General features: G+C 42.1%; 1 protein-coding gene across 2 annotated transcripts in view; it reads right to left on the minus strand.

Annotated features, from left to right (window-relative positions):
* The window catches only part of PAPSS1 (3'-phosphoadenosine 5'-phosphosulfate synthase 1), a 98,649-nt gene extending 75,539 nt beyond the window's left edge, over nt 1–23,110 (minus strand). The window contains exons 1-3 of one of the 2 annotated variants that reach the window (XM_032400963.1): nt 22,836–23,110; nt 9,575–9,689; nt 4,758–4,993 (exon numbers count right to left, since the gene is read on the minus strand). In XM_032400963.1, coding sequence (XP_032256854.1) covers nt 4,758–4,993; nt 9,575–9,689; nt 22,836–22,895 — 411 coding nt within the window. In that variant the 5' untranslated portion in view covers nt 22,896–23,110. Of the gene's footprint in view, nt 1–4,757; nt 4,994–9,574; nt 9,690–22,471; nt 22,674–22,835 lie in introns of those variants that run through there. The other variant, XM_032400965.1, reaches the window with a different exon arrangement.
* Nucleotides 23,111–24,105: the final 995 nt, after the last annotated feature.

Raw genomic sequence — 24,105 nt, forward strand, 5'->3', positions numbered from 1 at the left:
TCTCACATGAGCACTCTCTCTCTCAAATAAACAAATTATTAAATCTTAAAAAATTAAGAAAAAAAATTTTTTTCACCAAATTTCTTGAGGAACCAAAGCCAAAGCCCAGCCTGAATGCAGGAGTCATCAGGCCTCTCTCTCATAACACGTTCAACCTCAGCCTGAGCTGGCTTGAAAGCAACTTCACTTCCCAAGAAGTCCATTCAGAACCCTGAGGGGGGTTTATTCACTTGCCAAACACAAGCTCCTATGGCCACTTCTCATCTCAAGCATTCCCAAGACTTTACTTTTCTGCCCTGCCCTTAAGCCCCTAACCGGTAATCATCTTCATCGCTCCGAATGAAGCACGAATACGCCCCATCTCTTCTCCGCTACATAAGCGTGTCTATATGCCCACTACCTTGGTCTCGCTCAGTCCTGCCACTCCTCCCTTCAGATTCCAGAGCCCTATCCCCTGATCTTGCTCAACCCGTTATCCCTACTCCATCTGAAATCTTCAGCCTCTGCCCTCTCGGCCAGCTTTTTTCCCCGGGGCAACAAACAAGTACAAGTCACTCATCCATGAAAAACAAGAGAACTAACAAATCACACAAAATCCCTTAATCATGGGTACTTTTCAGCCCTTAAATGACAGGACTTTCTGCTGTATCTCACACTACTAACCCTATGTATGCCAACGATGCTACCCCCTGACCATTCCTAATGCAGGCTCCCCTGGACTCTTCCTACTTTCCCATCCCTCCAACACTGCTGTTGCCCACAGTCCATCAGGAACCCACTGCTCACATTAAGTCCTTGAGCACTTTTCTCAGCTGCCTTCACGATGTCAACTACAACATATACACCAACACTTAAGCCTGAGCCCTGCCCTCTCTCCTGAAATTAAACACGTTTCCAACTTCCTCCTAAATATACCCACCTGGAGATCCCACAGCTACCTCAAACTTAGCATGTCCATAATTGAGTCCATTCTCTTTTCCCCCAAGCTGGAATTCCGCCTATACTAACCAAATCAAAGATGACAATACTATTCACCCAGAATCCCAAGAGTTGTTCTGGTTCCTTCCCTTTGCCCCACACCCCCACCCCCTGGCATTCTGTCACAAAGTCCTTCAGATTTTGCCTCTAAATACACCAACCCAGTTTGCATTGCTTCCCTACTCCCTAGTTCACCTCATTCCTCATCTGGTCATGCTACACCCTTTTAAAAGTCTGTTGGCTTCTAGCTTTGATCTACTCAAAGCCATACTCTAACATTGTCCCCTGGATGACAGACGATGCAAATTCAACCATGTCACTAACTTTTCAGAGATTCCCCACCACCGTCAGGGTAAAACGCAAACTTCTTAGCGGGAGGCTTCAGGCCTTCTATACCTGGCCCCACCATTCTCAGTCTTGCACTTGATGTTCTATTAGTAATTAATACCTGCCTGGTCTACCAGGCTGTTTGGGCCTTATGCCTTAGCCATCCCCCCTGCCAGAAACCCTCCTCTCCTCTCTTCTGCCTAAAGCAATATGCATCTCACAGCACCAATCTGATCCGTGGTGAAGTCCTCCAGGAAGCTCACCCTGCATCCGCAGAATGATGGAGGGCCCTTGCTTCCTCTGGCTTCTTGGAGAACCCACTATATACCTGTCATAGATCCTATTCTGATACTCTGATTCTCTTTTCATTAGCCACAGCATGTAGCAGAATGACTAAGTAGTGACCTTATTAACTGATTCCAGCTGTCCTTTTAAATGAAGGTGTTTCCAAGTTTGTAGCCATGGCTCTCTTCTCATTCTATACAACTCCTCCATATACTCAATTTCAACTAGGTTTCAATTTACAGTTAATGATTCCTAAATCTATCTCAATTCTACACAACTCTCCTGAGCTCCAGAACCAATGTTCCAATGACCCACTTAGATACGCCACTAGGATTTCAAACCTAACCCACCTAAAAAGAAATAGTCATCTCCTCCCTTCCCATCCTGTATTTTCTACCTCAATCATTCCATCTTCTATTCAGAAAGCACCGTCCTTCATGTTCACCCCAAATTCAGCAATCAACCAGGCACCACGTCCTACTGATGCTATGGGCTCAAGAGCCCTCAAATGCACCCCCTCTTTTCCATTCCCATTGTTGCTGCTTGAATTCACTCCAAAAGCCTCTTCACTCATCTCCTATCTCCAGGCCACTCTTATTCCAGGCTTCAAAGGGGAACTTACTGAAATGCAAACCCAGAGACAGCATTCCCTAGTACAATCTCAAACTGTTTAGTCCCCTGTGGGGCAAAGTTCTGAGCAGTGAAGGTTTATCATTGGACCTCTGCGAATCGCTCTAGCTTCATCTCCCCTCACAGTCATCCTGCACCGCAGTCGTAACATCTACCTACAGTTCCCCAAAAGCTCCAACTCCCTCACATTTCCATGCTGCCGCAGACACTGTACCATCTCCTCTGTCGAAATAGCTTTCTCCCTCCCCTCTCACTGGTATGCTCTGATTCCTCCTCCACGACTCAGTCCAAGCAGCACCTCCTCTGTGAGTCCTCCACGGCATCTTTCATACATACTTACCTCATCGCCGGCTGCAACGTACTGTAACTGTTCACACCTCTATGTTCCCACCAGACTAGCTAGGAACTATCAGGTTTACTTTGAGAACCAAGATGCCCTAGTTCAATGGTGACATGGAATAATACACATATCCTCTATTATATGGTTTGAGGCAAATATCACAGATTTTGACACATCCTAAGCACAGTCCAAACCCCATTCTTAGTGCTTTGAGAGATGAGATCAACACAATTTTACTCCATACTATGGAAACAAGGGAGCCAAAAAGCAGATCAGCATATACTTTTAGAGACCCAGCTGACAGCTCTCCAAATCCCGTGTTACTCTCTCCTCTTCCAAGAGTTGCACAAAGTCCCAAAGTGCAAGAATATCAGTTATTATATTACTATGAAAACTTCATATCCAAGGATTCAAGAACTCAAACTATCATTCTCTTCTACACTTCATTATCTAGTACACTTTAAACTGATATACTAACATTGTTCCCAATGTTTCAGGAAAATGAAAAGTAACTAGTCCTCACAGGACCTTTCAGGACTCCTGCCATGGTTCAATTAAGTGAATCTTTGTAATTAACACTCCATCTGATACTTACCTATAACTCTAACAGCTCATATTTTGGTGTCGCTTTTAAGTCTACATAACCATCCAAATTCACAATACAGTACTAGAACTGTGCTATTATTTGTTATATTTACTGAATACTTAACCACACACCAGGCACTGCGCTGAGAGCTTTGGATGCATGATTTACCTAATCCTCTGAGCAACCCTATGAAGTAGGCATTGTCTGAGCTTATGAAAGTCAAGTCAACTGGCCAAGGTCATAACAACTGGCAGAGCTGACTTCCAACCCACTGTTTCTGGCCCCAAAGCTCCTGCCTCTAACCACATAGTAATTCACCTGTTCTTTCACATCTGAGTTATGCCGTCATTTAATAAACACTAAATATCTACTGTGTTCCAGGAGCTGGACTTGGCATCAAGATTATAAAGACAAATAAGATGTAGTTTCAGCCTTCGAGGAGCCAGTGGGTTTTAGAGGTTACGAGGCATGGTGGGTGAAAGCATGGATTCCAGGGACACCGTCGGGGTGCAAATCCTTGCTCTACCATGTACAGTATGTGACCCTGGGTAATTTACACCTGTCTCCTCACCACTGCCTTTTTTTTTTTTTTTAAGATTTTATTTATTTATTTGAAAGAGAGAGTGAACGGGGGCAGGGCAGAGGGGGAGGGAGAGGAAAAGAGAATCTCAAGCACACTCCACACTAAGTGCAGAATCCGACACAGGACTCAATCTCAGGACCCTGAGACCATGACCTCAGACAAAACCAAGCGTCAGACGCTTAACCGACTGAGCCACCCAGGAGCCCCACCTCTGCCTTCTTCACTGGCTGTGAGCACTAAAGGAGTTAATTCATAGTATACAGTCGGTGTTCAATAAAGGTTAGCTGCTATGATTTTTATCACTACTACTACTACTACTGCTGCTATTAGCACCACCAACCGACGATACCATATGAGAATGATGGTATGTTACAGGAAAACAATGCGTTATGGCACAATAAGGGCACCAAAGACAGGTATCCCACAAAGCCCAAAGGACAAAGGGAAGGTACTCAGGAGGAGGAGACACCTACCCTGAGTCTCAAAGCACAAACAGGAGTCAACTGATGTGGAGAAGGATCGGTGGAAGAACAACTTTCAGGCAGGGGAACAAAAAAATCTCACGGTGAGAAACAACATGGTTTTTTAAGAGAAACACGAAAAAAGTGAAATGGTGCTAAAATAAGAGGAAGAGTGTAATAAAAGAGGAGACCGAAGATCTAGAAGCAAAGTAGCCATAGTCAGGCACATGTGAAAAAACTGAAGACTTTCCCTGGTGTCGGACACATGTTGAGTATTTACTATTTGTTTACTGAATTGAAAAGTCAAGCTTGAAATAATTTGGCCACTGGCTTGAGGTCAACAAGTTTGCTTATACTGGGAAGGGAAGGGTCACAGCAGGTTTTATCAAAACTGAATTTACTCAGAAAGTCACAGCACAGAAATGCCGTAGGTTGATTTAAAATAATTAAAATAAAATAAAGTATTTGAATTGAGCTTCAAAGCACAGGTCAGTTTTAAACTGTTTGTTCTACCTGATAGCATACTCTCAATGACATGAGAACAGCAATAGCACAAAAGCCACATACCTGAGTATAAGGTGATATAAAACTTGTGATGCATACTAAGCCAGCATCTGCAAACAGCTTAGCAACTTCTGCAATGCGTCGAACATTCTCCTCTCTGTCTTCAGGACTGAAGCCAAGATTCTTATTGAGACCCTGACGAATGTTGTCACCATCCAAAGTGTAGCATGGGATACCATGGCACACCAAGTACTCCTCTAAAGCCATGCTCACTGTGGTCTTTCCTGCTCCAGATAAGCCTGAAAGTGAACAGTCCAAGCACAGTTCAGATGCAGCATTAGAAGGATAACCACTTAGTAATAAAGAATTTAAATCACAGCCTTAATTACATTCATTATTCATAGCCATCTCTCAGTAACACTTTTCCCACATTTCTCTATAAGATTTACATCTTAGCTAGAAAAACATCTGTAGTTCAAATAAAATAAGCATTTATGTTTTTTGGGTTTTCTAAATTACAACAGACATTTATTTAAAGTAATACATTTGCAGCTCAAATAGTTCGAAACTGCACATTTCAGGTCTACCCAACTTTTTAAAAATATTTGAGGAGAGCTGCAACGACAGATTTCAACTCCATGATTACTTCTTCTCCTACTCCTCTATTTTCTTTGCCGAGCAACTTCATTCAGATGGGGTTCAAGGTAGAATTGATCCTGCTCATATTTTGTCCACTGCTCATTACGCAAGATCTGCTGCCTCCTAGTCAGATCCAGTGCTCTCTCAGTGTGAAACACCCTGTGGGTATACAGGTTCTCAGGAAGCCTTATGGCCTCTTTCACATCATCATTCTCATATACTGTATCATCTCGCATTAACTCCAGTTTATTGGACCCTGTGGCATCGTGATACCATTTCTGAATACCCTCTAGCCACCAGCTTATTGCTGCAAGGCCTGTTCGCCATTTTGACCCAAGACCACAGCGTTGCCTACTCAAGCATTTATGTTTTTAATAACTCCTGTCTATGCCCAAAGGTATTCTAGAAATTACTCAGTTTCAGAGGGTAGATATTCACTTTGTTCTCATTACCACTATTCCAATGCTACATGCCAAAGTAAAAACAGAGTAGTATGCCCAAATTATTTCTAGGGAGGTAAGAAAAAGGACAAAAGTAAGTAAAAATAAACATTATAAAGTTATTTCTATATCCCAGAATCAATACATTCCACAGACTACCATGATAAAGTATCTGGGAGTCCAATTTATAATATAATTAACCTTGAAAGAACATCCTTACCTCAACTCACCTTCCTCTACCAATGACGTTTACTCACTAAACAACAAGGAAAAGGAAAGCATGTATGTATGCACTAGAACATGCCATCTCGATGAGTATGCAAGCACAGAATTCACAACTAAGGTAGTGATGAGGCAAGAGATAAAAATGGAAGTCTCACGTACTGATTCCTTTGAAAGAAGTCATGATGGTAGAAGGCTAACTAAAAAAAAAAAAGTGGATTATGTGTTAGGAGGATCAATAGTATTAACTGCTTTATATATTAAAAACTTGTATGTTGGGGAGCCTGGGTGGTACAGTAGGTCGAGCATCTGACTCTTGGTTTCCACTCAGGTCAGGATCTCATGGTCACTCAGTGTGGGGTCTGCTTGAGCTTCTCTCTCCCTCTCTCTCTGCCCCTCCCACTCATGCTCTTTAAATCTAAAAAAAAAATAAAAAATAAAAAACCTTGCATAGCGGATCTTATTTTCCAAAGATGGCTGCAACAGAATTTCCCACCCTGCAACCTCTTTGACAATGTAACATTGCCACGGTGACATCAAGAGGTAGAGTCTAATTCCCTGCCCTTGAATCTGGGCTGGCCTTAGGATTCACCTATCATGAAAAGAATGCAGTGAAAATGACAGTGTGTGACTTCCAAGGCAGGGTCAGAAAAAGCTGTTACGCAGTTTCTCTTTGGACCCTCCATTTGAGAGAAGCCCGTTATTAAATATCCCGAGGCCACCATGCTAGCAAGATCACGAGCAGGTGGTTCAGCCAGCTAAGCCCCCCGCTGACAGGGAGCATCAAGTGAGTTAGTGATCACCGACTCCAGCAGGTGAGCCTTAGACGTCAGGGAAAATCACCCCACTGAGCCCTCCTGAATTCCTTACCCACAACATGGTAAGCAAATTGAAGCAGTTGGTTTACGCCACCAGGTTTTGGGTGATTTGTTACACAGCAACAATAACTGAACAAAGAGATGGAGGCAGGGGGTTCTGTCTTTTGTTATTTTTAACCAGCAGCTGAGCACTAAGTATGAGAAGAAAAAAAAAAAGAAACAACAACAACCCTGAAACCTGAACTCTTAGACTTTATACAAGACAACCTAAATGATAACAAAAGTACCTATTTATACATACGTGTATATATACTCATTTTATGTATATATTTAGTTTGAAACAAAGTAAAGAGAGAAACAAAAAAAAAGAGACTGCTGAAAATTTAATTACTGACACAGGAAGTTTCATTGATGATGATTACAGGGAACACAGACAAAAAGGCAAAGAAATTAAAGCAGTTAGAGAAAATTAATACACAATTACAAGAGAGATAATCCAAAACGAGATAAGGAAAATTAGTATACCTGAAGAAAAGGAATCAAATGTACTGGACTGACTAATTCCCCACCCCCCCAAATTCATACACACCGGGAAGCTCAGAATGTGGCCTTAGTTGTAAACAGGGTCTTTGTGGATGTAATTAGTTAAATTAAAATGAGGTCATCCAGTACTAGGATGCGCACTAAATCCAGCGATGGGTGTCCCTACCAGGCCATGTGAGGATGAAAGCAGGGGCTGGAGCACTCCATCTACAAACCCAGGCAGCACACAGGATTGCTAACAACCTCCAGAAGCTGGGCAAGCGGCCTGCAGCAGCAGATTCTCCCTCAGAGCTTACAGAAGGAACTAACCCCCCCAAAACCTTCATTTCAGACTCCCAGCCTCCAGAACTGTAAGAGGATAAATCTCTGGTGTTTGAAGCCACCCCGCTGTGTAAAATAATTTGTTACAGCAGCCCTGGGAAACTAGTACACCAACCAATGTAAAAATATAAAAGAAAGTTTATCGGAAATAAAAATCTGAGAAAAAGCAAACTGCATTCCAGGAAAATGGCAAACAACTCAAAATAGTTTGACGGATCCTGGTTAAGCTACTGAATTGCAAGAAAACGGAAGAAATCTTTACTTCCATTTCCAACAATATTGTCAAAAAAAAAAAAAAAAAAGATCAACAAAGGCTACGGAAGATTTGATAACATAATTAACAAGCTTGATCTAATGAACACATGTAGAACATTGCACACGTCAGGGAATAGATGTTCTTTTCAAATATATATTTACGAAAACTGATTATCTACGAGATCATAAAACAAGCACCAAAAAATCTGAAAAACAGCATTTATAAGCATCACAAGTGGTCAGATCAATGGAATAAACCATGTTCAAGGAAAGGATTACCCAATATTGTAAAGATCAATTTTCCCCAAAATTGACCTTTAGATACAATGTAATCCCAAACTAAATCCCTACCAGATTTTTGAGGAACTGGTTAAACCAATTACAAAATTTACACAATAATGTAAAGAGCCCCCCCCCCAAAAAAAGGTTAAGATATTCCTGATGAAGAATAAGGTAAGAGGACTTACTTCACTGGATTTCAAGACTTATAAATATATAGTAAGACAATGTGGCAATAAAAGAGGAATCGACCAGTAGGATAGATCAGAGAGCCCAGAAACAAATCCACACATAAGTGGAAATGTGACATATGACACCTGGCATTGCACAAAAAAAAGGATGACCTCATCAATATATGCTCGAGACAAACTATTATCCACATGGAAAAAAAAGAAAATAGATCCCTCCCTCACATACACACAAAAATCAACTACAGATGGATAAAGGGCCTAAATGAGAAAGGTAAAACTTCTAAATAAAGGAAAAGAAACAATTTTTCTGGGACCCAGATGAAAAAAGGAAAGCTCCTAAAAAGGAAAAAAAAAAAAAATCAAATTAGTCTCACACTTCTTCACATCATTTAATACCAGAAGACAGTGGAATAATGTTTTAAGAATTTCAAGACAAAAAAAGTATGAAGTACAAATCAAATATATATTTTACCCAGTCAAATCGTCATAAAAGACAGGCAGACATTCTCAAATATAAAAACTCAGAGAATTCAAAATCCAGTGAGCACTATCTTACAAAAACAATTTAATGATGAAATATAAACACTTAAAACTGGACCCAGAGAAAGAGCTCATGATTGAACGCCATAATAAAAGAACTAATGGTGAGTTGATGGATATAGAATCAATTTACTTACAGAACTCAAACACAAACAATTATGAAAATTTTAAATTTAAGATTGAGAATTATGAAAATTTAAGAATGTGTTATGGGGGCGCTTGGGTGGCTCAGTCATTAAGCTTCTGCCTTCGGCTCAGGTCATGATCCCAGGGTCCTGGGATCGGGCCCCACATCGGGCTCTCTGCTCAGCGGGAAGCCTGCTTCTCCCTCTCCCACTCCCCCTGCTTGTGTTCCCTCTCTCACTGTGTCTCTCTCTGTCAAATAAATAAATAAAATCTTTAAAAAATAAATAAATAAATAAGATGCATTCGGGTTTTTCCCTTTATTTCAACAGCAATTCTGTAAAGAACAAAAGGAATTACCAAAAGGAAATATGTTACAATTAAGCAACATTGTTAGTTACATGTAGTGATGTTCCAAATACAAGAACAGCTCAGAATTTAAATAAATATGCTTCATCCTGGTTCAAGGCTACTTTTGAAATTAACTAATTTCTCTCTCTTGACCGTACCTGTCAGCCAAACTGTGCAACCACGAAAACCACCTCGGGTCCCCACGACCTGACCTCTCTTGTTCCTGCTGACATGATGAGCTTGATAGGTGACATTAGTTGCTCTCTGCATCCCCTGGAAAAAAGAAACAAAATTCTGATTCACCTGAGTCCTTTAAAAAGTAAACACACATTCTTCGCTGTCACTGTTCTATATAACATGCCATAAGCAAAGAAAGAGATTAAAACTAACAGCTTTCTTTTCTTTGTAGCACCTAGTATGGCCTTTGATGCTTTACATACACCCATGAATTTAACCCTCAGAGCCAGGACGGTAAAGATTCTTACTACTGTGGTTTTACAAATGAAGATATTAAACCTGAGAAAAGTTAAATGGCTTGACCAAAGTTCCCATAACAAGGGAAGGCTCTCCAGAGCCCAGTCTTCCACTCACTGAATCATTCATTCAACCAGTATTTACTGAGGCCCTACCAGTATACCAAGTGAACTAAACACAGGGTCCCTGCCCTCACTGAGCTTACATTCCACTGGGGGAGACAAAGCAATAAAACTTTATTGTAATATCAAAGAGTGACAAGTGCATTACAGAAAATAAAACAGGGTATGACTGGAAAGAGGGATCAGGGAGGAGTGCCTCTTTAGACAGGCTGATCAACAAAGGCCTCCAAGAAGGTAGCATCTAAGCAGACTCCTGAACAAAGTATGGAAGGTCTGTAGGTATCATGAAATGCATGATGGGAAAAAAAAAATAGATGCATTGTTTATTTGTGGTTATTCCACAAAAAAAAGTGGAATGCAAGTTTTCTTCCAAATTATCTTCTTAAACAAAAAGAACATAAATTTACACAGGCCTCAAAGAATCTGAATAGCCATTTCTCCAAAGAAAAAATACAAATGACAAATTAGGCAGATTAAAAGATGTTCAGGAGCACTTGGGTGGCTCAATCAGTTGAGCATCTGACTCTTGATTTGAGCTCAGGTCACGATCTCAGGGTTGTGAGATTGAGCCCGACATGGGTCTCCACACTAGGCGTGGAGCCTGCTTGGAATTCTCTCTCCTCTGCCCCCCATTCTCTCTCAAAAAAAAAAAAAATTTCAGTATCATTAGCCATCAGAAAACAGCACATCAAATCAAAACCACAAGGAGATACCTCTATAACCCACTAGAATGGCTATAATCAAAAAGACAGTAACAAGTGCTAGTGACAATACTGAGAATTTAGAATCCTCATACATTTGCTGGTGAAAATGTAAAATAGTAGAGCCACTTTGGAAAACAGCACTTTTGCAAAATGTTAAATATACAGTTACCATATGACCAAATAATTAAACTCATAGATGTATACTCACAAGAAATGAAAACACATCCACATAAAACATATATACCAAGTTCACAGCAGCATTATTCATAAAAGCCAAAAAGTGGAAACAACCCAATCGTCCATCAATTGAAAATTAGATAAAATACTTTAAAATTTATATATCCATTCAATGGAATATTATCTGGCTGTAAAAAGGAATGAATTTCTCAAACTCATTACAATTTGAATGACCCTCAAAAACATTAAGCTAAGTGAAAGAAGTCAGTCACCAAGACCACATATGGTATAATTCCATTTATTTGAACTGTCCAAAACAGGAAAATCTAGAGAGACAGAAAGCAGATTAGTAATCGTCTCAGGCTGGGAGACTGGGGGCCAAGGGGCAGGGGGAGTAACTGCTAATGGGTACAGGGATCTTTTATGGGGTGATAGAAATGCTCTAAAATTGTTTGTGATGACAACTGCACAACTCTGTAAATATACTAAAATCCATTTAAACCATACACTTTAAGCAGATGAATGTATGCAAATTATATCTCAATAAAGCTGTTTTCTACAAAAAACAAAAAAAGGAATTACAGAGTCTCTCTTTTATCTTCCTATGGAGCAAAAACGTAATTCAGGTTCTTTTTTTATATTTATTTATTTATGTGAGAGAGCATACACCCGTGCACATGGCAGGGGCAGGGGGTTGGGGGGGCAGAGGGAGAGAATCTCAAGCAGACTCCTACTGAGCACCAAGCTCCACATGGGACTCTATCCCACAATCCCAAGATTATGACCTAAACAGAAATCAAGAGTCCGACGCCTAACCGACTGAGCCACCCAGGCGCCCCTAATTTAGGTTCTTTTTAGCAGCATGTCTTTATAAAATAGATATGTGACAGCATTTTTTTGAAAGGTGTTTGTATTTGATACTGCTTATATTATTCAACATTCATTCAAAACTATTTACTGAATGCATACTACATGCCTGAAATTCTTCTAGGTGCTGATGAAACAAGAGTGAACAGTACCAATAAAAATCACTGTCCTCATGGGACTTATCTAGTCCTCCCGCCTAGAGCAGTGGTTCTCAAGGTGTGGCCCCTGCAGAAGCAGCTTTTGCATCTCCAGGGAACAGTTACAAATGCAAATTATCAGGTCCTGCCCCCAGGCCAAGGGAATCAGAAACTCTGGGGTAGGCCCCAACAATCTGTATTTGAAAGCCCTCCAATCGTGGGGCGCCTGGGTGGCTCAGTCGTTAAGCAACTGCCTTCGGCTCAAGTCATGATCCCAGAGTCCTCGGATCGAGCCCCGCGTCGGGCTCCCTGCTCAGTGGAGAGCCTGCTTCTCCCTCTCCCTCTGCCTGCCTCTCTGCCTACCTGTGCTCTCTCTCTCTCTGTCAAATAAATAAATAAAATCTTTAAAAAAAAAAAAAAAGCCCTCCAATCGATTATGAAGCAAGCTCGAGTTTGAAAGCCACTGGATTAATGGGAGAGCTGGGGGAAAAGATAAATAAGTTAAGGCAGGAATAAGTATCAAAAAGAGAAAAAGTCAATAAAGCAAAACTGTGAAGAAATTTCAGAGAAGTGACGTTCAGACAGGGTGGCCAGGCAAGGCTTCACCAAAAAAGAGGGCACTTAACACCTGTGATGACTTCTGGGGGAAGCATCTCCACACAGTGTGCAGAATGAGCACAAGAGTGAAAAAGTGACTAGGGAAATCTAGAATGGTTGCTGGGCAGTCCTAACGACTCACGTGAAGCCAACAATCATCAATTCAAAGCAAAACCAGTCACCAGGACCATGTTTTCCACAGCCGCATCAGGGACACAAAATGAAGCAGGAGCAATTGGAGTGGATCCAACTAGAGCTGTAGTCTGGCCCAGGGGTCTTCAAAATGGGGAATAAACAGCCTTGCAGCTATAGAAGCATGAACTGTGGGGGGGTTTTTTTGGGGGGGTGTGTTTTGTTTTAGAAGTATGAACTTTGTAAAGGAATGTATTTCTATCCAGATCTTCAACTTCTGGATGGTACTCCTTTCTAAAAATGGTCTGCCTGAGGTGCCGGATCTCTTTGCCCACCTCTCCCTCCCCGATCCTCCTAGTGTACAGGACAAAGCATCTCTGCCCTTCTGAGTCCTACTATCACTCATTGCAGAAAATCCTCTGGGGCCAAAGGGCAATCTGACAATTCTTTGAATAGGAGCACCACAAAAGCTGTACCCCTCCTCCACTAATCATCGCATTAACAAATGCATTTCCAATAAAATTATGCTCTACATGTTCAATAATCATTTCTGAAAAATTGTAACGCGGGTCTCCCTAGCTATTTCTTTTCGATGAACTAATGAAGCAAACATTACTTTCCAGCTCTACAGTTCCAAGATCTTAAACAAAAACAAGGTTCCACACATGGAAATCCTCACCTCTTGGGAATCAGGGACACCTCTTCCCATGGGTCACTAGTTTCAGCTCCCAGCTCAGGTGTCTGGGTAGAAGGGAGTGGAGTCTGAAGGGGGTGTTGAGGGAGTGGTTTTGAGGAGGGTGCTAGATAGTTAGCTGCCTACACTGACAGAACCTGTTTGACTGGGGTCATTTTGCTTTGGAGTTTATTCCAAGTTATTCTGCTTTGGGGCAAGAAGAAACATGCATCTAATGAATTTTAATTCATTCTGGCCCTGTAAAATAGCTCCTGTTTTTCTTTTTAAACTGAGTAGAATGCATAAAATTATCTGAGAAGCTATAAACGGCTGAGGATGTGGTTTGGAGAAAATACAAGATAAGCACAGGTTGTCTGTTTTAACCACAAGAAAAGAACGCTACCTCAGGGTTCCTTGCATCCTACCTTTAAAAAACTCTGGTAGCAGATATGGCAATCTAAGGAGGCTTATTGTTTGTGTATGTCTGAGATTTTTCATATTAAAAAACAATCTTAAAAAAAAAAAAGATTTTCTACAACCTCCCACCTCCCAGTTTCTCAGAGTAAATCAAAGAGCATTTTTTAAAACTACTGGAAAGGCAAAGTGGTGGGATTATGCCTGAACTTTACTGAGAATCTAAAGGCCACTTCCACAAGCAATCTTCTTTCAGTCCCCCTTCCCTTCTTTTCCACCCATGCTAGCCAAATCCTTCCTATAATTCCGCCCGAAAGAAAGGACATTAGTGAGTCACTGAAGGGCGAGTGAGTTATTTCCTTCCAATTCCACACTCCTACTCTCGGTCTTCAATGGCCTACCTTCTTTCCACAAGATGGAGAAATCAGGCTTACAATTTCTTTCGTAAGAGGCTGGGTGGGTTGTAGAAATATTTATGTGGCTTGGTACGTACACCCAGGCAGTCCCTGTAATAACTTACTGCCTATATGATTTGTTCTTTAGGGACTATTTTATACTTTCAGCTGTCTTTCTATGTATATATATTCTGACTTCCTTGGGAGGGTAGGTCAAGCACATGAGTTACAGTTCTATCTTCCCCAGCACCCAACCTCTTTCCTTGTGCCTAGTCAGTGCTCAGTAAAAGTTAGATCTGAGGCATTTATTTTAAAGCATGATTTGTTTTCTCTGTATAACTTGCAAATGAAATGATGACTGACATTCAGAAACCTTAAGTTTAGCAGAAGTGGGACAATTCATTTCAAGAGAATTTACTCACTTTCTACACTTGGGGTTAAACAACCATCAGTCCTGTTACTAGGCTAACATCACCAGGCCTCTGATATTTGTGGTGCACATTTTCTACACATTCTACAAACTTCTGTCACGACGTACACAAGTGGCCCTGTGTGCCTTTTTGACCCACCTTAATTTCCACATGGGTGGTTTTATTTTATCCACTTCCCTATGGGAGAAATTAACTTCTCCTATGATGTCTTTTAAAGAATTGTAATGCCTTGTGAGTTCACTATGATTTGATGAACAACTCTGCCTTTTTAAGTGAAATCTGTAAAAGCACAGAGCATATACCAAATATCAAGCATAATTCTGGACTCAACACCCATCACCCACCCCACCACCCACCTTAAGCTGACTGCTAAACAGTGTGCTCCTCCAAGAGAATCTCTGAAATGATTACCAGTCATGTTTCTTTTATGTCTCAACACAGACTATGGAGAGATGGCAGAGTATCATGTGAATAAGTTGAAGAGATGGTCAAGTACACACAAAGAGAAGAAGCCTTTACTTCATAGAGTTACTGATCAATTAGTTCAGTTACTGATAACTGAAGTTAACCTTTTGAACAAGCTAAAGACAAACAGCAAAAGAGAAGATCATACATTCCTGGAGGCTGAGAAAATCTGAAAATGCTATACTTAAAAACTTGCTACTGCAAAACACGTTGCACAGCAACACTGGAAGGATGTTTCTGGTCAGAAAGTGAATCACTACCCCAGGCCTCCTGAATCAAAACTAAGTTACTGGCAGGCTTTCCTGACTGCTGTCAACTATCATGCATGTGCTCTGTATATACATGACGGCTCTCCAACAGGTCTGTTTTAAATGTTAAGTAACCTTTAAACATTAATGCAGATTTTTTAAAATGTCAATACCTTTAATGGAAGGGCCCCTGGATGACCTCCAGGTGGAAAACCCAGCTCTAAGAGATTCCTAGAAGATTCCTAAGACTATCTGGTGATCGAGCCCTTCTAGATACAATAAAATTAAATTAAAAAAAATTTCAGGGAATGGGGCGCCTGGGTGGCTCAGTCATTAAGCGTCTGCCTTCGGCTCAGGTTATGATCCCAGGGTCCTGGGACTGAGCCCCACATCGGGCTCCCTGCTCATTGGGAAGCCTGCTTCTCCCTCTCCCACTCCCCCTGCTTATGTTCCTTCTCTCGCTGTGTCTCTCTATCAAATGAATAAATAAAATCTTAAAAAAAATTTTTTCAGAGAAGAGACAAGGTATAAACAGATAAAGAAATCATTACACCATGACAGACCCCTGCGCCTCCCACCAGGGTGACTACACATAAGACGCAGCTCAGAAGCTGGGCAGACAAAAATACACTAACATCTACCTCGAAGTTGAAATTAACTACTAAAACCATAGGCGAGTACACACAAAAATGTGTGCACGAATGTTCACGGCAACATCACCCATAATAGCCAAGGAAGAGAAACAACTCAAACGTCCATCAACTGACGAATGGATAAACAAAACGTAGCATATATCCATAAAATGGAATATTATCCAACCATCTAAAGGAATGAAGTTTGATAACATGCTACAACATGGAGGAACCTTGAAAACATCATGCTAAGTTTAAAAAGCCAGACACAATAGGGCATACATTTTATGATTCCATTTATAGGAAAGTCTGGAAGAGAAATCCAGGGACAGAATGTAGACTACTGGTTGTCAGGAACTACAGAGGAGGAAGGGGTAGGAAGGGGTAGGAAGGGGAATGACTGCTCATGGGTATGGGATTTCTTTTCGGGGCAATGAAAATGTTCTAAAATTAGATATTGGTGATGGCTGTACAACTCTATGAATATACTAAAAAAACAATGAACTGTACACTTAAACATATGAGAAATAAAGACACAGGGAAGGGATGCAAGCATGAAAAAAACTAGAGAGAAGAGACTGAATAATGCCTACATTCATCTAAAAATTAGAAACTGGACTTCTATAGATAATGTCTAATATTCCCACTATTTTTATTGTTAAAACTCACTTGGTAAAGAACTGTACCCTTAAACGATATTTCACAGAAATAATTACCACTTAAGTAAATACCAAAAAGAAAAATTATTCTCTTCACTTAATTTACTTAGTAACTTGCTTTCGAAACAATTCAGGGTTGGAGTTTGACTATTCCGTCACTGGTATGCTATAAATAATTGATCTGTCTCAGAGCAAAAGATGGTGACTTCCAGGCTGGTGGATGAGAAAATGGTATTATCAACTAGATTTTACTTTAAATTACTAATTTTGCATTTCACAGTTATGCAGTTTTTTCCCTTTTTCTTACTCAAAGCAAAGAATAAAATAGTGTTTCTCAATTTCAGCATTAGTAACTTTTAGAACCAGGTAATTCTGTTGTGGGAGCTGTTCTGTGTACCGTGGGATGTTTAGCAGCATCCTCTATCCAACAGATGCCAAAAGCCCCACAGTGCATGCGTGCACACACGTTAACAATCAAAAATGTCTCCAGACATTGTCAAACACCCCCCTAGGAGTGGCAAAATTTTACCTGGTTGAGAACCGTTGGAGTAGAGAACTACCCCTCAAAACTCAAATGTAACAGAGCCAGGCAAAGCTTATTTCACAATTCACATTTAGAGACACAACTCTGCTAAGGGAAGGCTAACACTGCTGGTACCCTGCCAGAAGCCAGGTCTGCAGAATCGCCCAGAAGCATGATTCCAAAGAAGCCACTATCTCTCGAAATTTCCTTGCTCCGAAAGAAAGTAAAAATGAATCCATAAATACATAGAGAGTAGAAAAAAGTGTTGGCAGCTATCCCAAAGGAACTTTCTAGACCTGCCCTGTCCAATACAGTGCTCTAAGACCCTGAAAATGTTCTCTACTCCACTGTCCACTCCACTGGCCACTAACTACATATGGCAGTGTAGCACATGCAGCAAAGGAAAAGAATTTTTTATTTTACTTAGTTTTAGCTAAATTTCAATTGCCACAGGTGTCTGGCAGCTATCAGATTAGACAACACAGATCCAGACCTTGCCATCATTCTTCTTGTTATTATTGTTAGTCAACATTAAGAGTCCATTCTTAGTAGAAGTCCAGCTTTCCCTCTTCTTCGGGCAATTTTTCCAGCAGCATCTCCCTGGAAGATCAATACCTGCCCCTGAACACAGTCAGGCCAATGTTCTGAAGAATGAATATACTGGCCTCTTCCTCAGCTTTTCATCAGCTGTATGTTCCATTTCTAAATGCTTGTTTCTTTTCTGTTCCACCTCGGTCTTCCCCAAAATCCAGAGTGGGCTACTGGCCTTCTATGAAAGGCATCTAGCAGTATAAGGAACAAACTGCTCAAAAACGGAGAACTGGTAAAAGGGAAAATTATCTTATTCATTTGTTTGCCTTTTAATTAACTCTTTCCCAGACAGAATGCAATATCCACGAGAGCAGGTAGGACTCTGTCTTTTTACCACTGCATCCCTAGCACCTAAACAAAGGCTTGCACAAAGTTGGTGTTAAATATTTTTGATTAATAAATAATAACAAGAACACCTTAAATAGTGCTCATGTGCCAGGCACCCCCGTCGTGCTTCAAATATAGTGACTTATTTAAACCTTACTATAACCCTAGGAAGGTAAGCACTATTATCTCCACTATAAGCTATGTTTTATTAACTACATTATTACCTTTGAGGACAGTGAGGCAGAGAGGCGTTAGGTAATGTGCCCAAGATCACACAGGTGGTAAATGACAAAACTGTAATTTGAATCCTACCACATACGGAGTTTATTCTCTAACTTAAGCGGTACAGAGATACTTATGTTATCTAGGCTTTTAATATCTGAAGCACTGAAGCTTACTCTGTAGCACACTCCTTACCCCCATCCTGCTATATGAGCTGCGTGTAGACACAGAACATCCGTAATGAAATCTCACTACATAATACATGGTAACAGCAGCATGCAACATGATACAGGGTGCACAAACAATTCGGCAACGTGCAAGAGTATGTGCACTCAAAAGGCCGCGCCGTGTGGTAAAGCAGCCCACAGCTCTGAAGATTTTAGTAAGTGATAAAGGTTACCAGGCATCCCAGGCAGAAGGAAAGGGCTTGTGTAAAACCATGAGGATGGAAGGTACAGAAAGAAAGTTGGGGGTGGAAATAGGGAGCTATGGAAATTTGGGGAGTGGTGGGAGAGAAGGGAATGGAAAGGCAAATCAGAGTGAGACTGTATGTGCTTCTGAATGTCAGATCACTCTGTGGGCAGTAGGCTTCACCTCCACTGTAAGGCAGCTCTAAGTAACCCAAAAGGATTCTACCCAATGGGTGAATAACACCTGGGCCTGAACTGAGTGCCCCACATTTCCCTCAGCCCAGCTAACATACTCCCAAGGGCAGATAAAAGCTGATCCCATTGGAGAAAGGTTCTATCAGATGGAGAATGATATTCATTACATCCGATGCTTTGTCCGACTGAGCTAAGAGGAAACTAACAGGGAAATTTCACTCCTGATTTCTCTTTCCCATTCTTGTAGATATATGGAGACATCTTCCTGTTAATACTAAATAACATTCCCCAATCCTGTAACATTACATTTTCCCATGTCTTTGCCTATCTCTCATGAATCCACTTTTTTTTTTTAAAGATTTTTATTTATTTATTTGAGAGAGAGAATGAGATAGAGAGAGCATGAGAGGGGGGAGGGTCAGAGGAAGAAGCAGACTCCCTGCTGAGCAGGGAGCCCGATGCGGGACTCGATCCCGGGACTCCAGGATCATGACCTGAGCCGAAGGCAGTCGCTTAACCAACTGAGCCACCCAGGCGCCCCATGAATCCACTTCTTTTACCTGCTCCTTCACAGGAGATACTACCCAAAGCCTAGGACTTACTTTTTTCTCTGTATTCTCTAACTCAAAATCAACCATCACATCTTTATTTCCAACCTTAACCTAATTCAGTCCCAATCATTGTGTTGTCCACATCTCCCTACTGAGTATATGAAATGAGGCTGGTCTGAACTGAGATGTGTACGTGTAAAATATACACTTAAGTAAAATATCTTAGTAATTTTATATTGATTATGGTAGTATTGAAGTTACATTTATATTGAAGTGACTGTTTTAGATATACTGGGATAAATAAAACATATTATTAAAATTTATTTCAACCTGTTTCTTTTTACTTTCTTTAAAGGGCCCTCTAGAAAATTTTAAACTATATATGTGGCTCACATTATATTTCTACTGGATAGCATATCTACTAAAGCTGTCCCTCACACTCAGCATGCTGAAAACTTGATCCACCACTAACAAACTCTATGACTTCTCTGTGCCTCAGTTTCTTCATCCATAATGTAGAAATACTAATTGTAATGAAGAGGGTAACTGTAAAAAAAAAAAAAAAAAAAAAAAAAGAACCAGACACAACATTTACTATATGCTGACTTTGTTCTAAGCATTTTTCATATATTAGCTTTCAATCTTCACAATACCCCAGTGAGACTAGCATTTCCATTTTATAGACGAGCAAATGGATGCACAGAGAAATTCAGTGACTAGCCAAAGGTTACATGGTTAGTAAATAGTGGAGCCCAAATCTGAGCCCAGGCAGCTTTAGAGAACTCTCTCTCATGACATCCACTTCAGAAATGTTGCAAAAACTCAGTAAGTTAATTTAGGTAAACATTGCAAACTGTACCGTGCACAGAGTAAACTCTCCTTCAGTGTTTAACTATCATCACTGTTACCCTAGCCCCCAATCTACTTCCCCATTTCCCAGCATGTCACTACCTTTCTCCCCATGTCCCGGGATTAAATCCTCAGTATCAACTTTTAACCCGCCTCCCTCTTTCATCCCCTAATTCTAGCTCCTTCTTACTCTTCTTTGAATGTTTTTAATGCACCTGTTCCACTATTCCCACTACCACATTAGCCCAGCCCTTTGTACCCTCACACTTGAATTCATACCAAGAATAACTTAAATAGTGCTCAGGCAAGAGGCATGCTTCAAATCTATTAATTCATTGAAACCTCACTATAACCCTGTCTGTTCTCCAGGACTTTGACATCTGGACTCTAGCAGTATTTAATTTCCTCAGTAGCCCAGTCTTCCTGGAAATCCAATTTCGTCACGTGATGGAAACTTTAAAGGTGTATGGGTTCTTCACACTAATGTCCATTAGTTAACTTACGTATGTGAAAGGGAAATACGAGGGATGGTCTCTATTGGGGCAAAAAAAAGACTTCTAAGGCCCATAAAATTAAAAATTCTAGCATCCTCAAAAATCTCCTATGGAATTAAGTCTTAACTCAGCAACCACACGTTAACAACTGCACAACCTAGCCCCACCCTACCCATTCAAACTTATTTCCACTCCTCAATAAAAATTCTCCAGAATAGGAGCGCCTGGGTGGCTCTGTCGGTTAAGTGTTTAACTATTGGCTTCGGCCAAGGTCATGATCTCAGGGTGAGGAGATTGAGTCCTGCGGTGGGTGGCATGCTCAGCAGGAAGTCTGCTTGAAGAGTCTCTCCCTCTGCCCCTCCCCACCACTCGCTCTCCCTGGACCTCTCCCCGTCTCTCTCAAATAAATAAATAAAAATCTTAAAAAAAAAAAAAATCTCCCGAGTAGTTAAACAGGTTTCTTCATTGTTCCTGGAGTAAAAATAATATTAATTCTTATTCCCAGCCCCCTTATTCATTCAGTCCCTCTCTGACTCACAAATCTGAGCACATTTCTCCTCCATAAACCCTCTCCAAACACCCAGGATAAACTAACCTCTGCTCTAAATTGCAATAAAATGCGTCTTACACCACTCACTGTGGTGCGATATTCATCACCTGGCAAATGCCACTTACAAGCCCAACCAGGCCATGAGCAACTGGAAGGCAAACACGGAGTCCCTCATTTTTCATCTTCTCCAAGAGCAGCACAAGTCTCTACAAAGAACACACATCTATTTGGCAAAAGTTAATAAATAAATTATGGATGGTATAACTGAAATTATCTGTAAATACCCTAATTTAGCCAACCTTATTTCCCTAACTAGGAAATACTTCAAGGTACAGGAACAATACTAAGTTACATGGTACTGGTTTCACCGCACCTTCAAATTCATTACCTTCGTTACTCCTCAAAACAGCCCAGTGAAGTGCACACTATTACACCCTTGTTAAGTCGGCTAAGGTTTAAAGACATAGAGTGTTTTTCCTCAAGAGCACTCAGCTACTAAATGGCAAAGCCGGAACCAGCGACCATGCCAGTAGTCCAATGCTCTTTCCAATGTTGTAATTCACCTTTTATCTCCTTTCCCTCCTTATCACATAAGGTTAAAAGGACAAAGGAATCACACGAGAATCCTTGGTAACAACAGATACGGTAAATTCACGACTTCAAATGAACATTTGCCTGAAATGGCTTTTTTTTCTTTGACTCATCAAGGGTAATGATGATTTGCAAGGTTGCATTTAAAATTAAACCTCGTGATCGTATTGTACTGTGAAATAAAAACCCATCTAATCTTAAAACCGTTTCCTGACTCCGAAGTTGGACACCCCCCTCCCCCTCTCCCCCCTGCAATCTGCTCTATACTTACAAAATCTTAAGGCTGTTGATCATCAAAGAATTAAGGAAGGAAGCAACCTTCTGAGGGCACAGCACTTGACCATCAAATCCAACTGGCAGTTCTTGCTAAACGTTATAAACCATTAGTCTTACCCATACCTTACTGTCTCCGGAAATCGAGTCCTTAAGACTCCATGTTATTTGTTGGACATTCCAATTTAATACCGAGCCACAAAGAACCTCAGTTCAGAGCAGTCTCAACTCATGAATGGCCACATTGTTGGGTACTCTCCCTTCACACTGAAACTCAGAAATGGAAAGACGTGGAGATGGATCCAAACCTGGGCTAAGCGCACTGGCAGAGCCAAGAAAAACTAGAACGCACCGAATGCGCCCGCCTTCGCCTCCTCCGCAGACCTTCAGGCCACTTCAAGGGATGCGGGCAGCATCCCCCGTCGGGGGTGCACGCTTCAGCAGCCGCCAGCTCACTCCCAAAAGATTCTCTTCCAGGTCTCTTCTGAGCCGAGGAGCTGGGGAAGAGGGCATTCTTCCCCCCCCGAAGGTGGGTCGGACCGCACACCACGCCCAGCCGGAGCGCAACACCGCCCCAGCTGGGAGGCGCCACGGCCTCGGGTACCATCCCCGAGCTCCAGGGAAGATGCAGAGGAGGCGGGAGGGAAGCAGCGGCTCCGGAACGAGCTGCAGCCACAGCCTCCCAGAGCCTCCTTCGCTCCTCTGCCCCGACTCACCCAGTTCTGCGCATTATTGCTCAGCTTGACTTTCTTGCACAGGCTCCCAGGGACCTCCATAGCCGCAGAGTGCGCTCGGGTGCGGGGATCCTCAGCTCTAGGAGGGTAGCAGGAGGAGAGGCCGGAGGGGGCGGGACGGGAAGGCGGGGCCTCCTCGCGCTGGGGTCGGCACGCGCTTACGTACGCACGCGCTCGTGCTCGTGCCTCCTGCGTGGCGCGTCGGCCGCGCCTCCGAAATGGGTCCGGAGCAGAGGTATGTGGGGAGGGGCGAAGCGGCGGGCGCGAACCTTAGGCCGGAGTTGGGGGCGGGGCTTTGGCGCTCGGAACGCGCGCGACGCTCCTCCCTCTGATTCTGAGGAAGGGGCGGGGCCTGGGAAGGTAGTCGTGGAAGTTTCCTGGCTTCTCCCCAGCTCGCCGTCTTGTGCTGCGCAGGCGCTGAGGCTGGACATGAGTCCCAGGCGCGTGCCGCCTACGAAAGGGCAAGGGAGATACCTGGCTCTCGGCACTTAGCGTGCTTGGCTCCCTTGCAGCTGATGCTGGTTGGGAGAAGACACTGATGTAGTCTCTTGCCCCTGTGGCTTTTCCTCCTTAATCCTGGCCACCGGTCTCCTGTCTGCCCAATCTGTATCCTTGTCACCCTGGCCCCCCTTTACCCACCTGGCCACATTTAAAAAAGGGATTTTACAGCCTCGCAAAGGGAAGAAATGATTTACCGGACAGCTCATTCGCCACACGTTCTTGGTGGCTTTAAAATTCTGCTCGGCGGCGCACAACTTCAAAAAACAGTCAATGCCCCATCCTTGGTCATCAATGATTAGTATCTTGACTGGGATTCGTGGTTATCTGCAAGGTGCCTCCTTCCCCACTTGGGAGACCTCTCTCTTCATATCAGGAGATTTCTGTCCAGTAATTCTCACCGGGTAGGCCAAAAGGGCCCCTATATTATTAGCTTTTCCGGAAATTCTTAGAGGACTGAAACCCAGGCTTATTGAAGGCTGCTGGTTACCACAGGTTAGAATGCCCGCCCACCTGTGCAGGACATTTTCAAATTTACCTAATTATTACAAGGCTAGTTCATAGGAAAATGGTCTGGGGTATGGGGGGGCTTCCTCCACGAGTTCTTTCCCCCCTCCCATTACTCTTAAGGACTTTTCCACAGCTTACCCCTGGCACAAAAATAGTTGTTTGAAGTTCTCGGTAACCCAGTACTCTCCACCTCCCATCCTCCAGGCTCCCTGCCCACACACACACACACCATCTTCAATCACTA

This window comes from Phoca vitulina, unplaced genomic scaffold, assembly GCF_004348235.1.
Source record: "Phoca vitulina isolate PV1807 unplaced genomic scaffold, GSC_HSeal_1.0 scaffold3, whole genome shotgun sequence".
NCBI classification, from domain to species: Eukaryota; Metazoa; Chordata; class Mammalia; order Carnivora; family Phocidae; genus Phoca; species Phoca vitulina.